This window comes from Castor canadensis, chromosome 4, assembly GCF_047511655.1.
Source record: "Castor canadensis chromosome 4, mCasCan1.hap1v2, whole genome shotgun sequence".
NCBI lineage: Eukaryota > Metazoa > Chordata > Mammalia > Rodentia > Castoridae > Castor > Castor canadensis.
The window spans coordinates 152,105,300-152,125,584 of record NC_133389.1 but is presented as its reverse complement, the minus strand read 5'-3'; the positions used below and the strand labels follow the sequence as shown (position 1 = coordinate 152,125,584).

At 45.8% G+C, this 20,285-nt stretch overlaps 1 protein-coding gene and 1 long non-coding RNA gene across 6 annotated transcripts in view; one reads left to right on the top strand and one right to left on the bottom strand.

Moving 5' to 3' along the window:
* LOC141422618 (uncharacterized) overlaps window positions 1–20,285 on the top strand; it is a 123,340-nt gene that overhangs the window by 89,449 nt on the left and 13,606 nt on the right. For 2 of the 4 annotated variants that reach the window (XR_012447336.1, XR_012447333.1), the window contains exons 1-3: window positions 7,854–9,757; window positions 17,784–18,340; window positions 19,108–19,188. This is a non-coding gene — a long non-coding RNA (uncharacterized lncRNA). Of the gene's footprint in view, window positions 1–7,853; window positions 9,758–17,783; window positions 18,341–19,107; window positions 19,189–20,285 lie in introns of those variants that run through there. The other 2 variants (XR_012447334.1, XR_012447335.1) reach the window with 2 other exon arrangements.
* Window positions 1,610–7,687, bottom strand: Fzd7 (frizzled class receptor 7). 2 transcript variants are annotated; one of them, XM_020159803.2, is made up of 2 exons: window positions 5,103–7,687; window positions 1,610–4,865 (listed from the first exon to the last, which is right to left on the bottom strand). In XM_020159803.2, exons 1-2 carry the CDS (start codon window positions 6,843–6,845, stop codon window positions 4,860–4,862), a joined length of 1,749 nt encoding a protein of 582 aa, XP_020015392.1. In that variant the 5' UTR covers window positions 6,846–7,687; the 3' UTR covers window positions 1,610–4,859. The 2 variants fall into 2 exon arrangements, with proteins under 2 accessions (XP_020015392.1, XP_073927536.1); XM_074071435.1 differs by having other exon boundaries at window positions 1,614–7,686.

The window sequence follows — 20,285 nt, the reverse complement described above, 5'->3', positions numbered from 1 at the left end:
GAGACATTAGGTGGTAGGAGGCAATTGCTGATGGAGAGGAGTGAGGAGTGTCAGAGCAGCCCATTCCAGCTCCCAAAACTTCTATTTTGGCTTCTTGTAAATGCATTCTTACTGGACATCTGCCGTCTGTGATCAGATGGGTCACTCCCATACCTGACCCTGCACAGATTCTTGAGAGAGGCCAAGTGGCAAGTTACAGTGTGAGGACCTCAGACTAATTCCTTCTACCTGTGTCTCTACTGAGTCTTTCAACTTCTTCATCTTTCAAGTAGCAATTATTTTCCACTTCAGGGTTAGAATGATTGTGAAGATAAGGTCAAATAATGACACTAAACACTTAAAACTAAAACAGTATCAATGAAAGCACTAAATATCATGAAATATCAGGTAATATTATTCCAGTAGTATTTGTACCTTCCTCTTGACCCTTGCGAGGTTGTGTCTAATGTTATTTGTTTATTCCTTCCTGGGTGATGCTGTTCTCACTTTGAATTAGGTTTAGAGTTATTTCAGGTGGACTTTTTCTTGCCTTAGCTGTTGTCTCTCTGGTACCTTCTATCTAGTGACAGCTTACTCAGTACTTGTTGAACTGGATCACTTGAAATAAACTGCTATTGTCAAACTTTTTCCACCACCCTGGTACTAATTGAGAAAATTCTCAAAGATTTTATTTTTTAAAAAAACAACCCAAGAGAATAAGCAGCACAGCGTTATCAAAGAGCTGACATTTAATGTTACCCTTTTAACTAGCTCACTTTCATATGAAATGTGAGAAATACAAGTTTAGATGTAGGAAAAGTCATATGTTAAGAAGTTAAACTTTAAGAACCAAATTTTATGAAGCCAGTTGAATGCACTGAGGGGGTAATAAGAGAGAAATAGAACACACCTATGAATTGTTTATTTAAGTTCACATTGGAGTGTTTGGGGTCCCTTCTAGGATTTCCTGGAGCCCTGTAGACTGTTACTCACTGTTTGCATATGCATATATAAAAATATACCATCTATAAATAGCCACCTGCCTTTTCAGTGAAATTAAAGATGAGTGTGTTAGAAGAGGTTTTCCCAGTGTAATTATAGGACTCAAACCTGCAGCTGTTACATGATTGTAGTCCTACTCAGAGAATTTCTAATATCACAATCTTATATCAAATACATTAAAAAATTGAAATTAATATGACAAATTTTTTTCTTGTTAAGATTTCTCACATATCTACTTATACAGATGAGGTATTGTGTGGGATTGTCGGGTAGACTTTTATTTTATAAACTGCAGAAAGTTTATCTGGGGATTAACGCCAAACTCCTGCCAACATTTTTTTCTTAAATTCTATACAAGCCCTTTAACAAACACTCTCCCTCACGTATTTTCTGCAAAATGTACTGAGTTAAGAAAAATCTCTGAGCTTCTAACATTCTTAGGTAAGAATCACTTTCAGAAGGAGGCATTACCAGGTGAAGGGAACTAAATGAAGACTTTTATCTTTGCTTACCAAAAATCAGGTAGCAATTTCTTCACATGCAGTCTTTGTTCACCCGCTAAAGACCAACACTCTTCAATCTTTAAGAAAGATTGATGGGGGTGGGGCGGGGGGGAACCATTCTTAGGAGCAGCCACTAGGCTCTCTCCCAGAAGGGTTCAAGTGCCTTGAGCAGCTAATTTGCAAGAAAAAAAAAAAAAAGCCAAATCAAAACAAAACAACAAGAAACAAACCACATTGGGAGGCTTCCACCTACTCTAAAAGCAAACATTCTTCACAGGCAGCCTTAGTCCCTTGTTAAGAAAGGCATGCTTTAAGCTAAAGGTGTCATTTATGATCGAAAACTGATAAACCTTAAGAGACTTGAAGTTGCTGTTTTCTCTTCCAGGATGCCAACATCTTCACAGGTTAGGATGACCTCATACCCATTGTGATGTTCAAAACCCTGGCGGCTCAGAAAGAAAAGCTGCTTTGCACCTAGTATTTACACATGGGGGGACTCGTGGGGAGATGGCTTCCTCCTCCTGGAGAGAACTGTCACTGGTTTTTATTCCTTGTTTGTAAAACAAGCCTGTTAATGAAAACAAAAACAAAACTGTTTCTGTTATGCTTTAGAACTATAGAAACTTCCAGCCAAAGCCAGGACAGGAGAAACAGCAGCATCCAGTCTGCTGCAGGGCCTCCAGGGCTGCTGAGGAAGGAGTTGGCTGTTTTAAAGCCAGGAAATTGGCACCTGAATTAAACAAGAGGAGCGAATGAAAAAACTGGTAAGGCTGGGAACGGGGAGTATAAGAATGCCATAACCATTTTCCTGAGGGGCCACCGCGAGGGCGTCCCTGCTTCATCTGATTCCAAAGTTGGCCTCTTCTGTAAGAGCAAAGAATAGCCCAGTGGCTTCTGAGGCCACTCCAGGGTCAGGCATGGAGTCTGTTCCTGCCTGTGCTGCTGAGTCATTGCCACCTCAGGATGCTGCTGGGCCTCTGCTTCAGTTTACCTGGAAGGTAGAATGAATCCTTTAGCTAAGGTCTCAGCTTCTGCTCTTATCTGAAGCATCTAGGCTTTCCCTACAATTTGAGCCTATTAACAATTTAGATAAGGTGCATTACAATACAAAAATCCCAACTGGTACACACACTCACTTTCTCTCTCTCTCTCTCTGTCTATCTCTATCTCTGAATTATCCCCAAGGAAAAACCACCAGAAAAGCAGAATATACCAAAAATATATTCTAGTCCTCTTTCCAATATAATATAGACTTCATCTCCTAAGAGTAGTAAACATAGATCAAAGAGCACTTCTCTAAGAAGATGTGTATTCTGTATCTTCAGAAGGTCATCCAAAGCCTGATGTGAAAAGGCTCAGGGGTATGTGTGGTGGGGTGTGTGGAGAGGCAGGAAGCAGCAACAATGGAGAAAAATTAAAGGATAGTCAGAGTCAAGACATTCATTACACTGTATTTTTAAAAGGCAGAGGGAAAGACCTCAGTAACATACACCATCCTCCTTTATGTGTGTGTGTGTGGGGGGGTGGGGGTGGACACAAGCCCAATGGTAACCCATAACATCAAGTTTTGGTTTAATATCACAGGAATAGTAAAATAAACGTTCACTTTGTATTTTTTAAAAAATTTATTTGTGTTCTGTACATGTGATAAAGTAGGGCGTCACTGTAGACTTTTAAAGGCAAAACAAAACAAAACAAAAATCCAAAGTAAAAATGTATAAATACAATATATATTTTCTTACAAAATGGGAGATTTACAAAATATACATACTGCACTTGTCTTTATTTTACAAATTTCACATGCACTTAAGAGATATAACATAAAAGATGCCAAACCTGTGTAGTGGCACTTAAAAAAAAAAATCTAATAGGTGAATCAGTTTTGAAAGTTTATGAAACAAGATCAATTTGAACTTGAATGTAAAAGCAGCTCTTTTCAGCTGAAGGTTACCCACGTGTACTGCCCACATAACCCTCTGATTGGCATTTAAAAGCTGTTCTGAGAAACAGTGTTGCAAGACTGGAGAGCAGTGTCAAAGGTGGAGTAATGGTTAGCTCCCGTGATTCTCTGCTCAGCTTTACACCACTGTGCAAAAGAACGGGAGTTCTATTACAGAAAAAAAATGTACGTGATTTAACATTAATAAATTTAAGTCTTCCAGCACATTTCAAAGAACTCCAGAATCACTTTGAAGTTTACCTTCGTTTAATGACTTTCTTTAAAAATGGGGCCCAGGGTTCACTTTCCTCTTCCTTCTCTATCATTTCTGCAGAACACCTCCCTACCCAATGAGAGACAGAATCAGCACACACATAATGTCTTATAAACAGATTTATGGAACCAAGAAAAAAAATGGGCAAAATGGTGCTTTCCCCTTTTAAAATTTAACTTTCATTTATTATACTTTTGTTTTATCTTGAAGGATCCAAATTGAAGGGAAAAAATAGAAAATCTAAATGTAGACTTTATAACAAGGAAAAAAAAAGGAGAGATTACCCTAACCATTTTAACAGAGCCTGTTGGTCACGTGTTCTGAATTAAATGTGTTCAAAACAAAATAAAATCCCTTGCATTTCCTTTATCCAAGTCAGAACCTCTAGGTGAATGGGTAGGGAAGCACATTGCCCCTCACTTTTCCTTAAAAAGGAATGTTTATCTCAACCAAATTTACAATCAAAGGGAAACCTCAGGTTTGCACTGCTTTGCCTATGATAGTTGCTGTCTTCACAGTTATGCCTTTCTACATGGAGACACTTTTGTTTCCTCTTTTGTCTCTTACAACAAAGACAAGGGGAAAAATTCATTTCTGTTTTGAAAAGCAACAAGTCATCACTTCTTTTCAAGGTATTAAACCAAATAAAACTTCCTTCTCTCTGCCTCCTTGCCTTCCCTAGAAAATGAAAAAGTAGCAGAAATACCTACTACTCGTTTTCTTGGCCTCATCTTGAAATGTTACCATCATTTCTTTTACATTTCACATTAGGATTCTAGCAGGCAGGCCTCCCAGGACTTCCAAATGCTTATTTTACAAGACTTGAAAGGAGTAGGGGAGGAAAAACAGGCCGGAGGGGGTAGGGGAGGAGAGACTGTAATGTCTGACCCTGGAAATTAACCCATCTGGGCTCCAGTTTGGCCCCAGTGAAAAGAGATTACGGTTTGAACACCGCTTGACAAGGACACCGCAGGGGTCCTCTCTCTTCCCAACAAAGCCGCTGCAGCAGACAGAGCGGTACCTTTTCCCTGGGCCTCACAGGAGTGAGGACAGCCACTTGTCTTGCAGCAGGAGGATTCTTCATAGTCCCAGCACAGCCCCGGAGCCCGAACTCGTGGCAGCCTCTGATGGTCTCAATCTTCTCCATAGGCCCGTAGTCGGCTCATACCTTTCACAATAAACGTCATCATTATCATCTTTCTCTTCCTGCAAGTCTTTGCTCTGTCTTTTCATCCAAACCACCCTTCACCCCAAATCTCTTCTCACTTTCACGTCAATTCTCAACGGAGAGAGTAGGCTACAGAAACAAGCCTCCACCACCCAACCCTGCAGCTCTTTCCCTACCGCGCCTCTCCCCTGCAGGAGGGTAGGGTAGCAAGGGTGGGGGGAGGGCCGGGGCTCATACCGCAGTCTCCCCCTTGCTGCTGTGGCTGAGTCTGTGGTAGAAGCGGCGCCACGACTGCAGGGTCTTGCCAGACCAGATCCAGAAGCCAGTGGTGATGCCCACGATCATGGTCATGAGGTACTTGATCATGAAGACGGTGAAGTCGGGACTCATGGGTGGGAAGTGACTGGGCGGGCACGGCACGGCGTAGCTTTTGCAGGTCTGCAGAAGCCAGGTGCGCTCCCAGTGCTCGCGGAAGGCTTGCTCGTAGAAGTAACAGGCCAGCACTATGGTGGCTGGCACCGTGTAGAGCACGCTGAAGACGCCGATGCGCACCATAAGTTTCTCCAGCTTCTCGGTCTTGGTGCCATCGTGTTTCATGATGGTGCGAATGCGGAAGAGAGACACGAAGCCGGCCAGCAGGAAAGACGTGCCGATGAACAGGTAGACGAACAGAGGCGCCAGCACAAAGCCCCGCAGCGCGTCCACGCTCGAAAGGCCCACGTAGCACACTCCACTGAGCAGGTCCCCATCCACCTGGCCCATAGCCAGGATGGTGATGGTCTTGACGGCCGGCACGGCCCACGCGGCCAGATGGAAGTACTGCGAGTTGGCTTCGATGGCCTCGTGGCCCCACTTCATACCGGCCGCCAGGAACCAAGTGAGTGACAGAATGACCCACCAGATGGAGCTGGCCATGCCGAAGAAGTAGAGCACCATGAAGAGGATGGTGCAGCCCTCCTTCTTGGTGCCCTGCGCCACCGTGCGGTAGCCGTCGTCCGAGAAGCGCTCCACGCACACCGCGCGGTCCTCCAGCAGGAAGCCCGCCACGTGCGCCACGGCCACCATGAAGTAACAGCCCGACAGAAAGATGATGGGCCGTTCTGGGTAGCTGAAGCGCCGCATGTCCACTAGGTAGGTGAGCACGGTGAAGAGCGTCGAGGCGCAGCACAGCACCGACCACACGCCCACCCAGAGGCGGGCGAAGCGCCTCTCCTCCTCCTTGAAGTACATCAGGCCGTTAGCACGACCTGGCTCGCAAGGGGCACCGCAGTCGCGCTCACCTAGAAAGCGGTAGCCCAGGTAGGGGGGCACCTTGAGCTGGCGTGGACACGAGAAGGGGAAGGAGGAGCGGCCTCTGCCATCTGAGGCCCCCGGGGGCAACGCAGTGAAGGGCAGATCGGGCAGGTAGGGCGCAGTAGGGTAGGCAGTGGGACTGCCGCCCGCGCCCCCGGAGCCGTCGGACGTGTTCTGGCCCACGCAGATCTCGCCCGCGCCATGCACGGGGAAGTTCTCGCAGCGCAGCCGTTCGGGCCACTGGAAGCCGAATTTGTTCATGAGCGCCTCGCAGCCTTGGCGGGCACGCTCGCACAAGGAGCGGCAAGGGGGTATGGCCTGATCTAGCACAGTGCACACAGGCGCGTACATGGAGCACAAGAAGAAGCGCAGCTCGGGAGAACACTGCACCTTCACCAGTGGATAGAACTGATGCACTTCGAGACCCGCGTCCTCTTGGTTCGTGTGGCCCAGCAGGTTGGGCAGGATGGTCTGGTTGTAGGCGATGTCCGTGCACAGCGGGATGGAGATGGGCTGGCAGAAGCCGTGGTCCGGCACTGAGATGCCCTTCTCGCCGTGGTAGGGCTGCGCCCCGGTGCCCGTGGGCAGCGTGCCCAGCAGCGCTAGCACCAAGGCGCACAGGCCCAGGCGCGAGCGCGACGCCGTTGCGCGGGCACCCCGCATCTCCTGTCGCTGGTGCCGCGGCATTCTCAGCTGGAGGAGTGAGACGAGGCGATTGGGAGAGGCTTGGATGCGGGGAGGCGCCGCCGCGCCCGGCGCATGGGAGTCCGCCAGGCGCCGGGGCCGGGCCGTGGGCGGTGCGGTGCCGAGGGCGCTGCCGCTTGGGGTGCCTGCGCCGCGGGGGCGAGGCCGCCAGCCGCGGGGGCGCCGCAACCGCCTCCACCTGGCTCTCGCGCGACAACCGGGGACCCAAACTAGTCCGCCTGGGCCGGGGGCTCCGAGGGGGGCCCGCCTTCCCCTCTCCGCCAAGACGTAACGGTGCGGCTTTCACGGCGGGCAAGGAGCAACAAGCTTCTCCGGTTACCCTTTAAAGTTTGCCCAAGTCCTCGATCCCCAGCGCACAGTAACGCGCACGCCCCCCACACCAAGTCCTGCCCCCGCCAGCCCAGAGCCCGTCGCCGCCGCCTGCTCGCCCGAGCCGCGGCCTCGGCGGTGCTGCTCCGCCTTCTCGCCTCGAGGCTCCGCTGGCCGCCGCCTCCTCCACACCCCGCGCCTCCTTTAGCCCCAAAAGCTCGGCACCAAGTTTCAATCAAACGGCTGATTCTCGCGCTGAGTCCGATCGGCGCCTGGGCGCCAAGAGCTAGGCGACTTCTGTTTTGGGAATCCAGTTACACTGCGTCTGAAGCTGAGAGGCCCTTGCGCCCGCGGCCTGGACCCAGCCTCTCCAGTCCCGCGCAGCCCTGGCCCGCGAGTCCCGGCGCCTAATGCCGCCGCCGCCGCCGCCGCCCGCCGGGAAGGAGCGCCGAGTAACGCCTGGGAGCTGCGCAAGTGGCCAGAAGAAGCATCGGGCTTGCAGGGTTCCGGACCGTCCCGCCCCCTCCCCTCCCCCCATTCACAAACCACTCCGGGGGCGGGCCCCGAGTCCCCGGGAGGCCCAATGGAGGCCTTTGTTTTCTCTGGGGCCGCCTCTCCATTGGGTGGAAGTCGGAAGGGGCGGGCGAGGGAACGGGGGAGGCGGTGTCTGCAGCGCTCTGGGCGGATTCCTGAGGGGAGGGGTAGGGGACTGGGAGGGAAAAGTTAGGAAAAACTTTTACCCTGAATTCGCTCAGGGGAGAAAAACGCACCAGAAAGGGAATTTGCTTGAAAGATTTGCTCTCCCGGGCATACTAAAATACACATTCTTGAGCAGAAGGGTGCATTTGCCAAAGGATTTTGCGAAGAGCAGCTGAGAATAGCGCAGCGCCTCGGCTGAGCCGTGACCCAGAGTCACGTTAGTCTTGCCTGGGCTGGAAAGGCTGGATCTGGTGGGGGTGCTTTTGGTTAGCTGGATCCCCGCCCGCGCGAGAAGGGGTGCGACTTGCGGATCGCTTTTTCTCTCTCCAGACCCCTACAGACCACGTGAGGCCACATCTCACCCCCTCCCCCAGTTGTAAAGAGGAGGAAGGGCCGCCTCCGAGGAGAAACCGGAGTCGGCGAGGGGTCGATTTCGGGCGGGAGGAAGTGCAGACCCTGGAGAAGAGGGCCAGGAGCTGGGGGCGCGCTGGATCCCCTCCCGCGCCCGCGGCCCAGAGCCCAGCGAGTTGGTGTGGCTTTGGTGAGCTTTCAAGACAGCTAAGACAGCGCTGAGAGTAAACCTGAGACCGAGTGCCCAGGAACACTCTGTACGATTTGCAGAGCGTCTTCGGTTGCCCGGTTTTCCTTAGTGCTACCAAGTGTGGCCTTTCGGGATTCCATCTTCCTTGCAAAGGCAAATCATTTGATCCTCCGTTTAGAGTCTGCGTTGCAAAGTTTTAATGCATATTAGAACCAGGGCATTTGCTAATTAAAGGGCTTTTTCAAAACACAAAGAGGGGGTATTTTCCTTCTCGGGTAGCGCTTTCTGATTGGTAAGCGTTCTTTTGTTCTCGGTCAAATCTTCGTCCTACTCCAGGCACTAGGCGCTCGCACGCGTTCTCTGGTCACTCCTGACGGGGTGGAAGTTACCAAGTGGCCTCTCCCCTCTCTCTGGGCAGCCAGGAATATCATGAATTCCCTTGTAGGAAAGTGACATGTTAAAAAAAAGAAAAAAAAATCTCTTGCGTGCAATCCTACACTTTTATTTATTTTTAAAAAGACATTATTTCTGGCCAAGCTCTTCTGCCTGTCTCAGTTCGGGGTGCCGGTGTCCGAGGGACTTCCGATCCGGTTGAATGTTGGCAGAATTTGCCGCCTCAGATGCGCTTCTTCAGCCAACAGAAAACGAATTCTAAAATCTAAGACAATTAATTAGGTTCCCTTCCGTGGCCGACTTGAGCTTCCACTGTTGTTTTTTTTTTTTTTTATTTACTTTCTATTACTGAAGTTTGCTGGGAATCTTTCCTTCCACTTCACAGTTCTTTGTCATTTCCACTTCTGTTAATGGATCTAAAGGACCGAGTCCTTTGGACCAAGGTAGGGTGTCAGACTGCTTACATCCTGCATCCGGCTCTCAACAGGAGTCATCTTCTTTTGTTTCTTGGGTTTCTCCCTCACACTGAATCTTTATTTATTTATTTTCTCCCTTTTGGAGTATCTGTCTCTAATAAAAGGGATAAATGATACAGTATTTTCTTTTAAAAGGTTTCATTCCCCCCGTGTATTTTTCAACGTCTCCCCTTTTCTAGGTTATATTTCTATTACCTGCAAAAATGTGTTGATATTTTGTTGCAAGATGTTCAAGACAATGCTGCTGCTTTGCTTTGTCATTTAAAGTGTGTGTGGTGGGTGTTAGAGTCCTTTTTTCTCTCCGTGAGGTTCAGGATATCCTTCTTTTCTAAATCAAATTTTCATGCTTATTCATCAGGCCACAGATCTAAGTCATCTTTGCTTATTGAAGGAGAAATACCAAGCACTGTCATCAAATAAAATGAAAACCGACAGGATAAAACACTGTCTCCAATGCAACTAAAACCACTTACTTGGTGAGCTTCTACTCCTCAGATTATAGACCCAGACAGCTCAGATGTTAGGTAATAGGGATAATAATTTAGAAAGAAAAAAAAAAGCCCTTAAAAAAATGCAAGGAACAAATGAAATATTTGTAAAATGATCTATGCATAAGATGCAGCAAACTCATCCCAGATGGAAAATATCACAGATGTGAGTCCTCTTTGCTTTGTCCCAGGCAGACAAGTGCAAAAAAGCAGAGAAACAAAGGTAGATTTCTTTGGAGATAATTGTTTTTAAAGATTACACACACACACACACACACACACACACACACACACACAGGGGATATAGGTCAGCGGTAGAATGATTACAAACAAACAGAAATCCTAAATCCAAAATTATTCCCCAAAACCAAGAATTTGACATTTGTGAGACAGTGCTGTAACTTCCCATGCCTTGCCTGACATAGAATGCTGTTTTTAAGGAGCTAAGTAATGAAGGGAGTAGATCAGAAAAAAGTAAATTCAAAATGTAGAGGGCCAAACAGTCTGTTTTAGGCTCTCTGACAAGTGTAGCAACTTTGAGTTACATTCTGTCCAGGATCAATTTTCTTTCCAAGTAATGCTTTCCACACCCAACTCCCAAAGCCATTTGCTGGTATCTTCTTTGGAAAGATAGGGGTGGAAAATTTTCTGTCTGCTGCAAAACTTCCAATTGTCCCTGCCCTTCAAAAATAACAAAGGCCTTTATTTCTTCACATCATAGTTACATGGCCCTTCAGAAAAGTGATTCTATGTATCAGCTCCACCTTTTTTAGGGGAGGGGGGGAGAGTACTGGGGCTTGAACTCAGGGCCTACACCTCGAGCCACTCCAGCAGCTTTTTTTTTTTTTTTTGTGATAGGATTTTTTTGAGATAGGGTCTAGCAAACTACTTGCGCAGTCTGGCTTTTGAACTGCAATCCTCTTGATCTCTGCCTCCTGAGTAGCTAGGATTACAGGCATGAGTCTCTGGCACCCAGCTAACTCCACTTTTTCAATTGCTACTTATTTTGGCTAAGTCCCAGGTTTGTCTAGTTGAATTACATCTGATGTCAGGCCAGATCTGAAAATGGTCACCTTTGTGGTGCCACAATCCTGTGGTTGTAATGAAACTCCAGCTGCAAGAATTACTTATTCAAGACCAGAAAGGGCGGGTTTTAGTATGTTTCTCTTTTGGGCCTCTCTTTTACCAGACAGTTTTGACATTGTAACATCAAGGACTTGGGATATCCAATTGCCAGATTGCTGTTGACTCTTGTTCATCTTTGCCTGGGGAGTTGGATCATTCACCAAATAGGAACATTCTTATCCCTTAAAATACTTTTAAATATTATGAAAGTCAGAGATTGAAGAGGAAGGCCATGTTAGAATCATGTTTCATGTGCAGGTTCCATTCTATAGATATGAATTATATGAAAGATTCAATCATTGAATCGGTTTGACCCTTGTTGGCTAAGAGTTTTATTAGTTAGCTATTGTATAACAAATATATCCAAAATTTACCAGCTTAAAATAACAAACCATATCTCACAGTTTCTAAATGTCAGGAATCTGAGTGTGCTAAGCTAGGCCCTTAGGCTTACAGTCTCTCCCAAAACTGCAACCAGGGCTTGGTCATGGCTGTGGTTACCTCAGGGCTCCATTGAAGACCTGCTTCCAAATTCACATGGCTGCTGTTGGCCAGAGCCATCAATTCCTTGCCATGTGTGCCTCTCATAAGGCCACTCAAATTTTAGCACCTAGCTTCTTTCAGAGCAAAAGCTCAGAAAGAGAGAGTGCAAAAGATGGGACTCAAGATGGAAGCCACAGTCTTTCTGCAACTTAATCTTGGCAGTGACATCCTGTCATTTTTGCCATAGTCTATTCAATAGGATAAATCTAACCATATTATCAGTGATTACACGAGGGTGTGAGAGTCCTTTGGAGGGCAGGAATCACAGCATCTCAGAGTTTGCTTCCTACCAGGGCTATTCATTCCTTCTTTGCCAGAGGATTATGAAGATGAGGCCACAGAGAGAAACAACTCTTGGGTGTCTGACCTCAGAGATTCTAGAGAAAGGTTACAAATAAAAATATAGTGTGGGCTGGTTATAATGCCACTTGCAGCTATTAGAGTCAGGACAGAACCCTAACTCTGGCCAACTGTTGTTTTCAAACACATGTCTTTCAGTGTGGAGGAAGTTGATTAATGAAAGACCAGCAGCAATCCTGGGGAAAAAAAACCCTCCAAGGGCAGAGGATGAGCAGTTCCAAGGAATAAAATCTGTTCTCAAAAGACAGCATTTAGACCATACACAGTCTGAAAGAAACTTGGGCCAGCTGGGCTATGAGGTGAAAGCACTGTGGGTAATTGTCACCTGTCTTCAGTGCCATTCTGTGCAGTGCTGAGGTGTAGGATGGTTGCTGGGGTGGTTCATACAAACTAGTGATGACTGCCTCAGGCAAGTCACTTAGCTGCCCTAAGTGCCCCAGGGTGCTGTGAGGATAGTGGTATAAGATTTACAAATGCTTTGTGATGCAGGGTGAAAACTCTTCAAGGTAGCCTTCTGGTTTGGTGATATGGATGCAAAGCATGGAGATAAAACAATAGGCCAAGTTAGCTGCTTATTTCATGGCCTTGGCTCTTTGCTGAGGTTGGTAAATGTTTAACAATGACTCTCCAGGAAAAAAGCTCCAAACTGTACATTTGCCAATTTCCAGGGTGTAAATACTGCTACCATGGCTGATTTTATGCCAACATGATGTCACTGAACTTGGAGTTGGGAAAAGATACACATAAGTAGCTCTACAAGATAGAGCTGGCTCAAGCATGCCTCTGGGTTTATAGAACTTCTCTTCTGATTATTTTAAGTATCAAAAATCATCATATTTAAATTTTTGCTTTATATATTGGTGACGTAGGAGTTTGAACACAGGGCTTCATGCTTCTACCACTTGAGCTATGACCCCAGCCCTCTTTGCTTTAGATATTTCTTAGATAAGGTCTTAGCTTTTTGCCTGGAGCCAGCCTCAAATGTGGTCCTCCTCCTTCTACCTCCTGCATAGCTAGGATTACAGGTGTACAGCTAAATATAGTCATATAACGACTACCATTTTATATGGTGCCAGGTGTGTTAGGTAAAGTATCTCTAATTTCATAATAATCCTGTAACATTCAAGGTAGAATTACTTTTTTTTTCTATAGTAGACAAGCTTATACTAAAACTTAAATCCATACAACATTTTTACTTCCTACTGCACTGCTTCTTGATCTATTCATGGTAAACATGAATAATTTTTGTCTTTTTATATGTCTGACAAAAAACCATTCCAAAATTCAGGGAAGACCCAGAATTTTTAGGTATGGGTTACCAAGCCTAGGTCAGTGATGACTCTTTAAACATTATTACACCTATATGGTTTCAAATCCACTTGGAAGTATCCATTAATTTTCTCTAATTTTGCAAGGAACAATTTAATCAGCATTGCTGAAACTGCACTAGTGGGGCATCTAGATTAGGCGATGTGGGGGCTCTGCTCCTGTTCACTAGGGTGGGTAGGAAACTTAGTGGTCAATCAGGGCCTTCTCATAAGAGAATCTTGGTAGGACACAATAACAGAGAGTTAGGAGAACTGTAGGAACCAGACTCAGAGTAGTGGTGAAAGTCCCCCAGAGAACCTTCTAGAAGAGTGAAGGTAGGAGCTAGAGCAGTGGAGCCCATGCCTGGCTGATCATCAGAATCATCTGAAGAATAAAGACAATGAAAGGGGGGGGGGGGAGAGAGAGAGAGAGAGAGAGAGAGAGAGAGAGTCAGGCTTGGAAATCTGACCCACGCTTGTACTCCAAACCAGTGTGTGTGTTACTGATGCCTTATAGAAAGTCTTTAGTATAAAGTCCTCACTCCACTTCATTACATTTTGAAATGAAAGATGGAAATAATGAGGAACGTAAGGGAGAAGCTGTGTGTGTGTGTGTGTGTGTGTGTGTGTGTGTGTGTGTGAGGGAGGGTACAAAAAGAGAGACAGAGAGAGATTGAAACACAGAGCGATGGTTGGATAAATGTCTGGTTGTATGATGTGATGTTGATCCTGAGAACTTATTTATGACTCAAGTTCATAGTGGCTATTCTGAAATGTAACAGCTGCTACTCCCACAGTTCACTTGGTAGCATTTCCTCAGACTGACATTGCCATCCTTGTACCACATGAACCCCGACCTAGATTGAGTCAGGAATAGATGATGTGACCCAGCCATGAGGCTGTCTGGCATGAGACCGCTGTCCAACAGGTGTGCCTGCTGGATACAGAGCTGCCACCTAACTAGTTGCTGGGGGGTGGGGGTAGTGGTGTCTGACTACGAATATACAGGCAGAGGCTGAGAAGCTTTCAGTAAGAAGGGAAAGGCAGAAACCAAGAAGCAGTAGAAGCTTGTAGGAGGCCAGGGCTGTGAGGCAGTGAGGTCAATCGAAAGAGCTATTAGATAGTGGTGACAAGAGCACTGGAAGGAGTGACAGATGCCAGAGGCCTTTTGTAGCGGAAAGATGGAGAAAGAAAGGAAAAGAAGAAAGGAAGGAATGAAGAAAGGAAGGGAGAATGGGAAGGAGAGAAGAAAGAAAGGGAGGGAACAAGAAACACCTGTTTCAAGAAGTGAAGAAAAAGACTGTCACAAGAGCTGTGTCCTGGTTCTCTTTCTGCCCCCAGAATCCTACCATACCCACTAATGACACCACTTGTCTGTCTTCCACTAACAACTACAGAAAACCTTGCTAACCACAGTGTCAGGACCTAGGAGGGCAAGAATAAATTGTCTCTTCTGACTTTTCCTCTGGGGGTGGGTCCACAACTGTATAAAGTAGACCATATGATCAGCACCAGCCAAGGAGAGACTTCCACTCCCAGTGGACTAGCAAGGCTCAATTCTGCAGCCACCTTCACCTTGCTTAGTGGCCAGGATAAAGAACTTGAGAATATACTTCCCAGGACTGTAATTGACATTGAATTGACTGAAAGTGTTACAAAATAGAAGTTATCTCAAAAGGCCCAGAAGACCCCTTTTCCTGGGTGTTCAGAAGATATAATGGTGCTAAGGCATTTGTCATCTTCACCATGGGTGGCTATTGCTCTCCAGTGTTGTTTCTCTTTCTCTTCCCTAGTGACAGAGTCCCTAATCTTTGGCTGGACATATGATCAAAAGATTCCATTTTCCATCCTCCCTGATGGCAGTTCTAGCCATGAATGTCAGCTAGAGAGTTGTGTACAACATAAAGGGAGTGATGGACCCTCCTTCCTTCCTCCTGATGTCTGCAACTCCATAGGTGACCTTGAAAAAGGGGCAAAAGATAGAACGAACCAGGGTCCCTAACACTGTGGCCCTGTTTTAGGTTGGATGGGCTCCCTCTAGATTTCTCACAAATAAACTTCTGTCTTGCTTTAGCCAACATTATTTAAGTTTTTTTCAATGCCTCATGGACAAGCTTAGTCTTATTTTATGGCAATGTGTCTGGCACACAGTAGGCACTCAGCAATATCTTTGAGGGCTCTTTGCACTGTATTGTGTCTTGTATTTTAGTTCTTTTGGGTCTTTCTTACCCCACCTACTTATTTGGAAATCCTTGACAGTAGGAATTATGTCTTCTTTTTCTCTTTTGCCATTCACAAGATGGACACTTATTTATTGAATCCAGTCATGCAGTTCGTCAATTAGATGAACTCCAGTGGGGGGAGGGGAGAGCAAAGACCTATGAAAGACAGAGTTACAGGTTTGTGAAAACTGGCTAGGGACCACAGGCCTGGGAATCATATGAAACCACAGGCTAAATGCATGTCAACAAAGAATGCACTGCTATTGCTTTTAAATTGAACATTAAGTGATATGAAGGAATTGGTTTGAAGAAAAATTCAAAAGAGAAGGTAGAGGGGTGGTAGAGACATTGAATTTCTAAAACCCTGCTTTCTGGTTGCTTCACCTGGAAAATCTGTTCAAAGCTCCCTAAGAGGAGAGTCCGATGTAGGGGATCCCAAGTAGCTGATGAGAACACAGGGTGAAGTGTTTGTTTCTCTGGGAAAAATATATGAAGTTTCTTCACTGTCTCCTCAAGTATGTGTAATTGTGCTTTGAGATGGAATCCAACAGAGGAAAGGCCATTTACAGCCAGGGAAATGAGAAGACTCTCTGGGGTCCTGATCCAGCCACCAACCTATTGGGCTCTGCTCTTAGCTCCCCTCTTCTGAGTCTTTGTGATCTGGCCCACCTCTGAGAGTCTCTGGCTCTATTTGGGGTTCCTCAACTAAGCAAGCACTTCTCACAGTCGGAACTTTCTTGGAAGGGGAGCCAGTCTCTTCTCAGTGCTTGATGGCCAGCTCCCACCTGTGGTGTTAAGAAGGCCAATGCTGGACACTCTTTAATGTTCCCTTAAGGGCCACTTGCTCATCACTTTTCTTGCCTTTCACATTTCCACTTAGTCCCCTTCCCCCTCCTTTCCCTGCCTCCTCCCTATTTTTATAAATAGCACTTTAAACTCTAGAGCCAGGCTCTTCAATTAAGGTGCAGACAAAGTGGTTTGACTCCACTTGATTAAAAACTCTGTGAATGGAAGAGAACACAAACCTCAAAACATTTGCCTTTCAAAGCCTGAGCACGGGAGAGAGAAACTGTTACGTGACCTCAAATTTGCCAGCTGTCAGTTTAAAGGGGCCTAAGAATTCCTAAGCCTTTGTTTACCAAATCCTTGCTCAGAATCTCTGCAAACCCAGGGCTGTGGCTACCTGGCTGGAGAGGCCGTCGAAAGGCCAGGGAAGGGTGGGGTAGTGCTGGTGTTGGTGGTGGGAGTCATTTGAATTTTGTTTTTTTTTTCTCTTCATTATCTGAGGCTGCCCTTCCAGAAATCGGTTCTCTTTGCTGCTGGGAAATTAACCCTTAATCTCCACAAATGAGGGCAATCAACCCATTTACTAAATAAACACAGATCATTACAGACTGGCTGCCCCTCTTTGTGATTTAATTTAAGAATGGCTTCACCTGAGGAAGGAGCCAAGGAGTGACTGGGCTGAGTAACCTGGTGGGGTCTCCAGGGGAGAGGGCAGATTAGAGGTAGCTAAAAGAGAATGGAATGAGTTGAGCTTAATCTGGAGAAACCTTTGAGATTTCCTTTTCCTGAGAAAATCTGAGTCCCCCCCTGGTTTGGTTTCACCTTTTGAATTTATTTGGGGTGCTCAGTTGTAAGGCATTAATTTTGACTTTGGGAGTGTAAAGCTGCTTAAAGCCATTGTTATTAGAATGCTGCTCACTCTCTTCTTAATATGTTAAGGAATCTCTTCTTGCATTTAATTCCCTTTCTCAGTCACCAGTTATTCTGTGTGTTAGTAGTCACAGAAGTTTATATAAATCCCCGGCAGTCAGCTGCAGTGGGTATAGTTCCAGGCACATAATGAGTGCTCAATAAATGATTGAGTGATGAAGGAGTAAGGTAGAATTTAAGTTGAAAAGGGTGTAATCAGACTGTCAAGGCCCTTGTTTATTTAAAAATATGTGTTTAGAGGCTGGGCCCTGCTGGCTTAGGGCTGTAGTCTTAGCTACTTTGGAGGCAGAGATCAGGAGGATCATGATTTGAGGTCAGCCTGGGGAGAAAAGTGAGACTCTAGCTAAAAAATATCTAACATAAAAAAGGCTTAGTGGAGTGGTTCAAGTGGTAGAGTGGACCTTGCCTAGCATGCATGAGACCCTGAGTTCAAACCCCAGTAACACCACCAAAAAACAAAACAAAACAAAAAAATCTGTATTTAGAGCCTATTAAGTATCAGGCACTATGCCAGAGGCTGGGAATATATGTCTGTGCCATCAAGGATCCTGTTTGTCTTCGTTAACAAATGAATGAGGTTTTTTGCAGGGGCCTTGAGTTTGTCTCACAAGTATAGCTAGCTAGCTAGGAGCTAGCCAGTTCTGTGATTTAAAAAGGAGGGGCTGAGTTGGAAAAAGGCTCAGAAATTTATTTTTCAGAAGGGACCTCAGAGCCCAGTAATTCCTTTCCTTTATTTTACAGGTGAGAAGGCAGAAACCCAAGATGGTAGAGTGAATTGTCCAAGGGCTGATGGAAAGGCCTGGAACTAGAATTCACATGGTTGGGTTCCTGGGCCCCTGTTTTATCTAAGAACCTTGCACAGAATGGCCCAACTTTATTCCCTCTGCTTCCTGCTCACCTCAAACTGGAAATGGATTATGGAAGCTACAGAGTGGCTTATGGGAGCTACAGAGTGACCGGCCTGAGCGAGGGGCCTCGGGATAGCCTCTGCCTGGGAGACTGAGGGAAAGCCGGTGAGGGTGGCTGAGGGAAAGCCAGTGAGGGTGGCTGCTGTGCTTACTGCCTGTCTGGAGCCAGAGCCCACCCCTCACAGCTGCGCCTCCCCTGGAACAGATTGGAGGGTGTGGCAGAAACCACTGTTGGGGTCCCCAGAGGAGAGGGACATGGCTGTTCCTGCTGGATGTCCCTTGGGAAAGGGACTGCTGGCCTACTTCAGTGGCCAGACTTGTGAAGGACTGCTGAGGAAAGGAGGCCTGAAGATAGTCCAGGAGGCAGGAGAGGAAGCATCTAGAGAAGAGGTAAACAAAGAAGTGACAGACTTGTCACTCTAACAAAAGGGGCTTTGGTCTACCTGGGAAACTTCACTTCTCTTCCCCTAGGCTTAAATTTATGAGCTAGTTCAGGCTCCAAGAGGTAGCCCATTATGTGAGAGTCCTCATTCTGAGGGCCATATTGGTCTTGCTGTGTTTTGGCACCCAGGGCTGGTGATGTCCTGACTTAAATTCCAGCTGACCAGTTGGGAGTAAGCCAGCTGACTGGCTCTAGTGTCTGGTATTAGTCAGATTGTTACTATTTTTATTAACAGTTAACATTTATTTAATGCTCACCAGGGCCAGGCATTGTGCTAAGCTCTCAACCTGCATTCCTTGCATCTGCACCGCCACAGCAGCACTTGGAAGTGGGTACTCATTTGACCCATTTTACAGATGGGGAAACAAAGTATAGAGGAGTCCAAGGTCATATCAGTAGTAAGTAGAGGAGTAAAACTTTGAACCCAATTTTTCCCTTGAAGAAATTTTTCCCTTGTGAGAGGGAAAGAAGAAAAGGAGAGAAAGTTAGCCTGCTCCCAACAGCATGAGCCACTTAAATGCCTACGTATGTCCCCCCTGGAGAAAGCCTCCAGAGAGCAAAGAGATAGGCCAGCTTGTGTTTTCTATGGAAGCTTCAGAGAAGATGCATTTTTAAGTTATTTGTACAGAGTAATGGGTTTCATTATGACATTTTCATACTTGCATACTATGTACTTTTGTTACTGAAGATGCATTTCTATCTACCTCCTGTGCAGCCACCTGTCCAAGAGGACATCACAGGACCAGAATTTTCTTGGGATGCTGGTCACTGTAAGGTGTATAAGACACCTTCCCAGGTAACCAGCTCACATTTCTTGCTCTGCTAGGAGGCATGGGAGTTTTTTCCATGACCTGTTTGGAAAGCTCTTAGTGTTGGTATAGTGGAGACACTTCTCCCACTTTGTTCAGAAGTGCAGTTTGAAAGGCATGGTACAGAGCCCAGGTTTTGTGGATTTGAGTCCTTGTTTCCAGGCCTCAGCTTCCTCATCTGCAAAGTGGCAATAATAATAATAACATCAATAATAATAATAGCACCTGTCTCAGGATTGTGAGGATTAAGTGAGATAATACAACAAACTTAATCTGTAGGCTATAAATGCTCAATAAAGGTTAACTATTATTGGTAAAGGTTTTTAAAGAGGCAATTTAGGAAAATGAGTGATGAAGTTTCTGATTCCTCAGAAGATGGACATCATCCTCTACGCTCAATTGAGAATGAAACGATTGCAGGAATGACTGCCTAGAGGGAAGTTGTGCTTCCATCTGAATATTTTCAATGAACTAATAAGTTGAAGAGATGGATATTTATAAGTTAAAGTCCACATGAGTGGTTGAAGAGAAAGATTTCTTTTGCAAATCTGTATGCTTACATCTCTGTACCCCCACAGAAAAGATATTTTGGGCTTTCTGTGTTTATTTCCATACGTGTGCTTTTTAGGCATAGGCCTTTCAGCCCAGAACCGTGCTAGGTATGACAGAAAGAAAGAAAAAGAAAGAGAGAGAGAGAGAGAGAGAGAGAGAGAGAGAGAGAGAGAGAGAGAGAGAGAAGAAAGGAGAGAGAAAGAAGAGAAAGTGAGAAAGAAAACAAAGGAAGGAAGAAAAAGAAAGAGAAAGAAAGAAAAGAAGGAAGGAAGAAAAGCAGGAAGAAGGGAGGAAAAAAGCATTTTATTTCATTCCTAGGCAATAGGCACATAGTTTATCAACATAATCACAATCTTCAGGGAAGCTACCTTCTGATGGAGAAATGGAAGAAATTGAAATACATTTTTCATCATGTTCAATTTGCTTTTTATTATTGTCCTCCTATTTCATTTGGAATCCAAGCCCATCTGAAATGCCCTGCAGAGCATTTTGAATTTACATAGTCTATGGAACATTGTCCGTACTTGCAAAT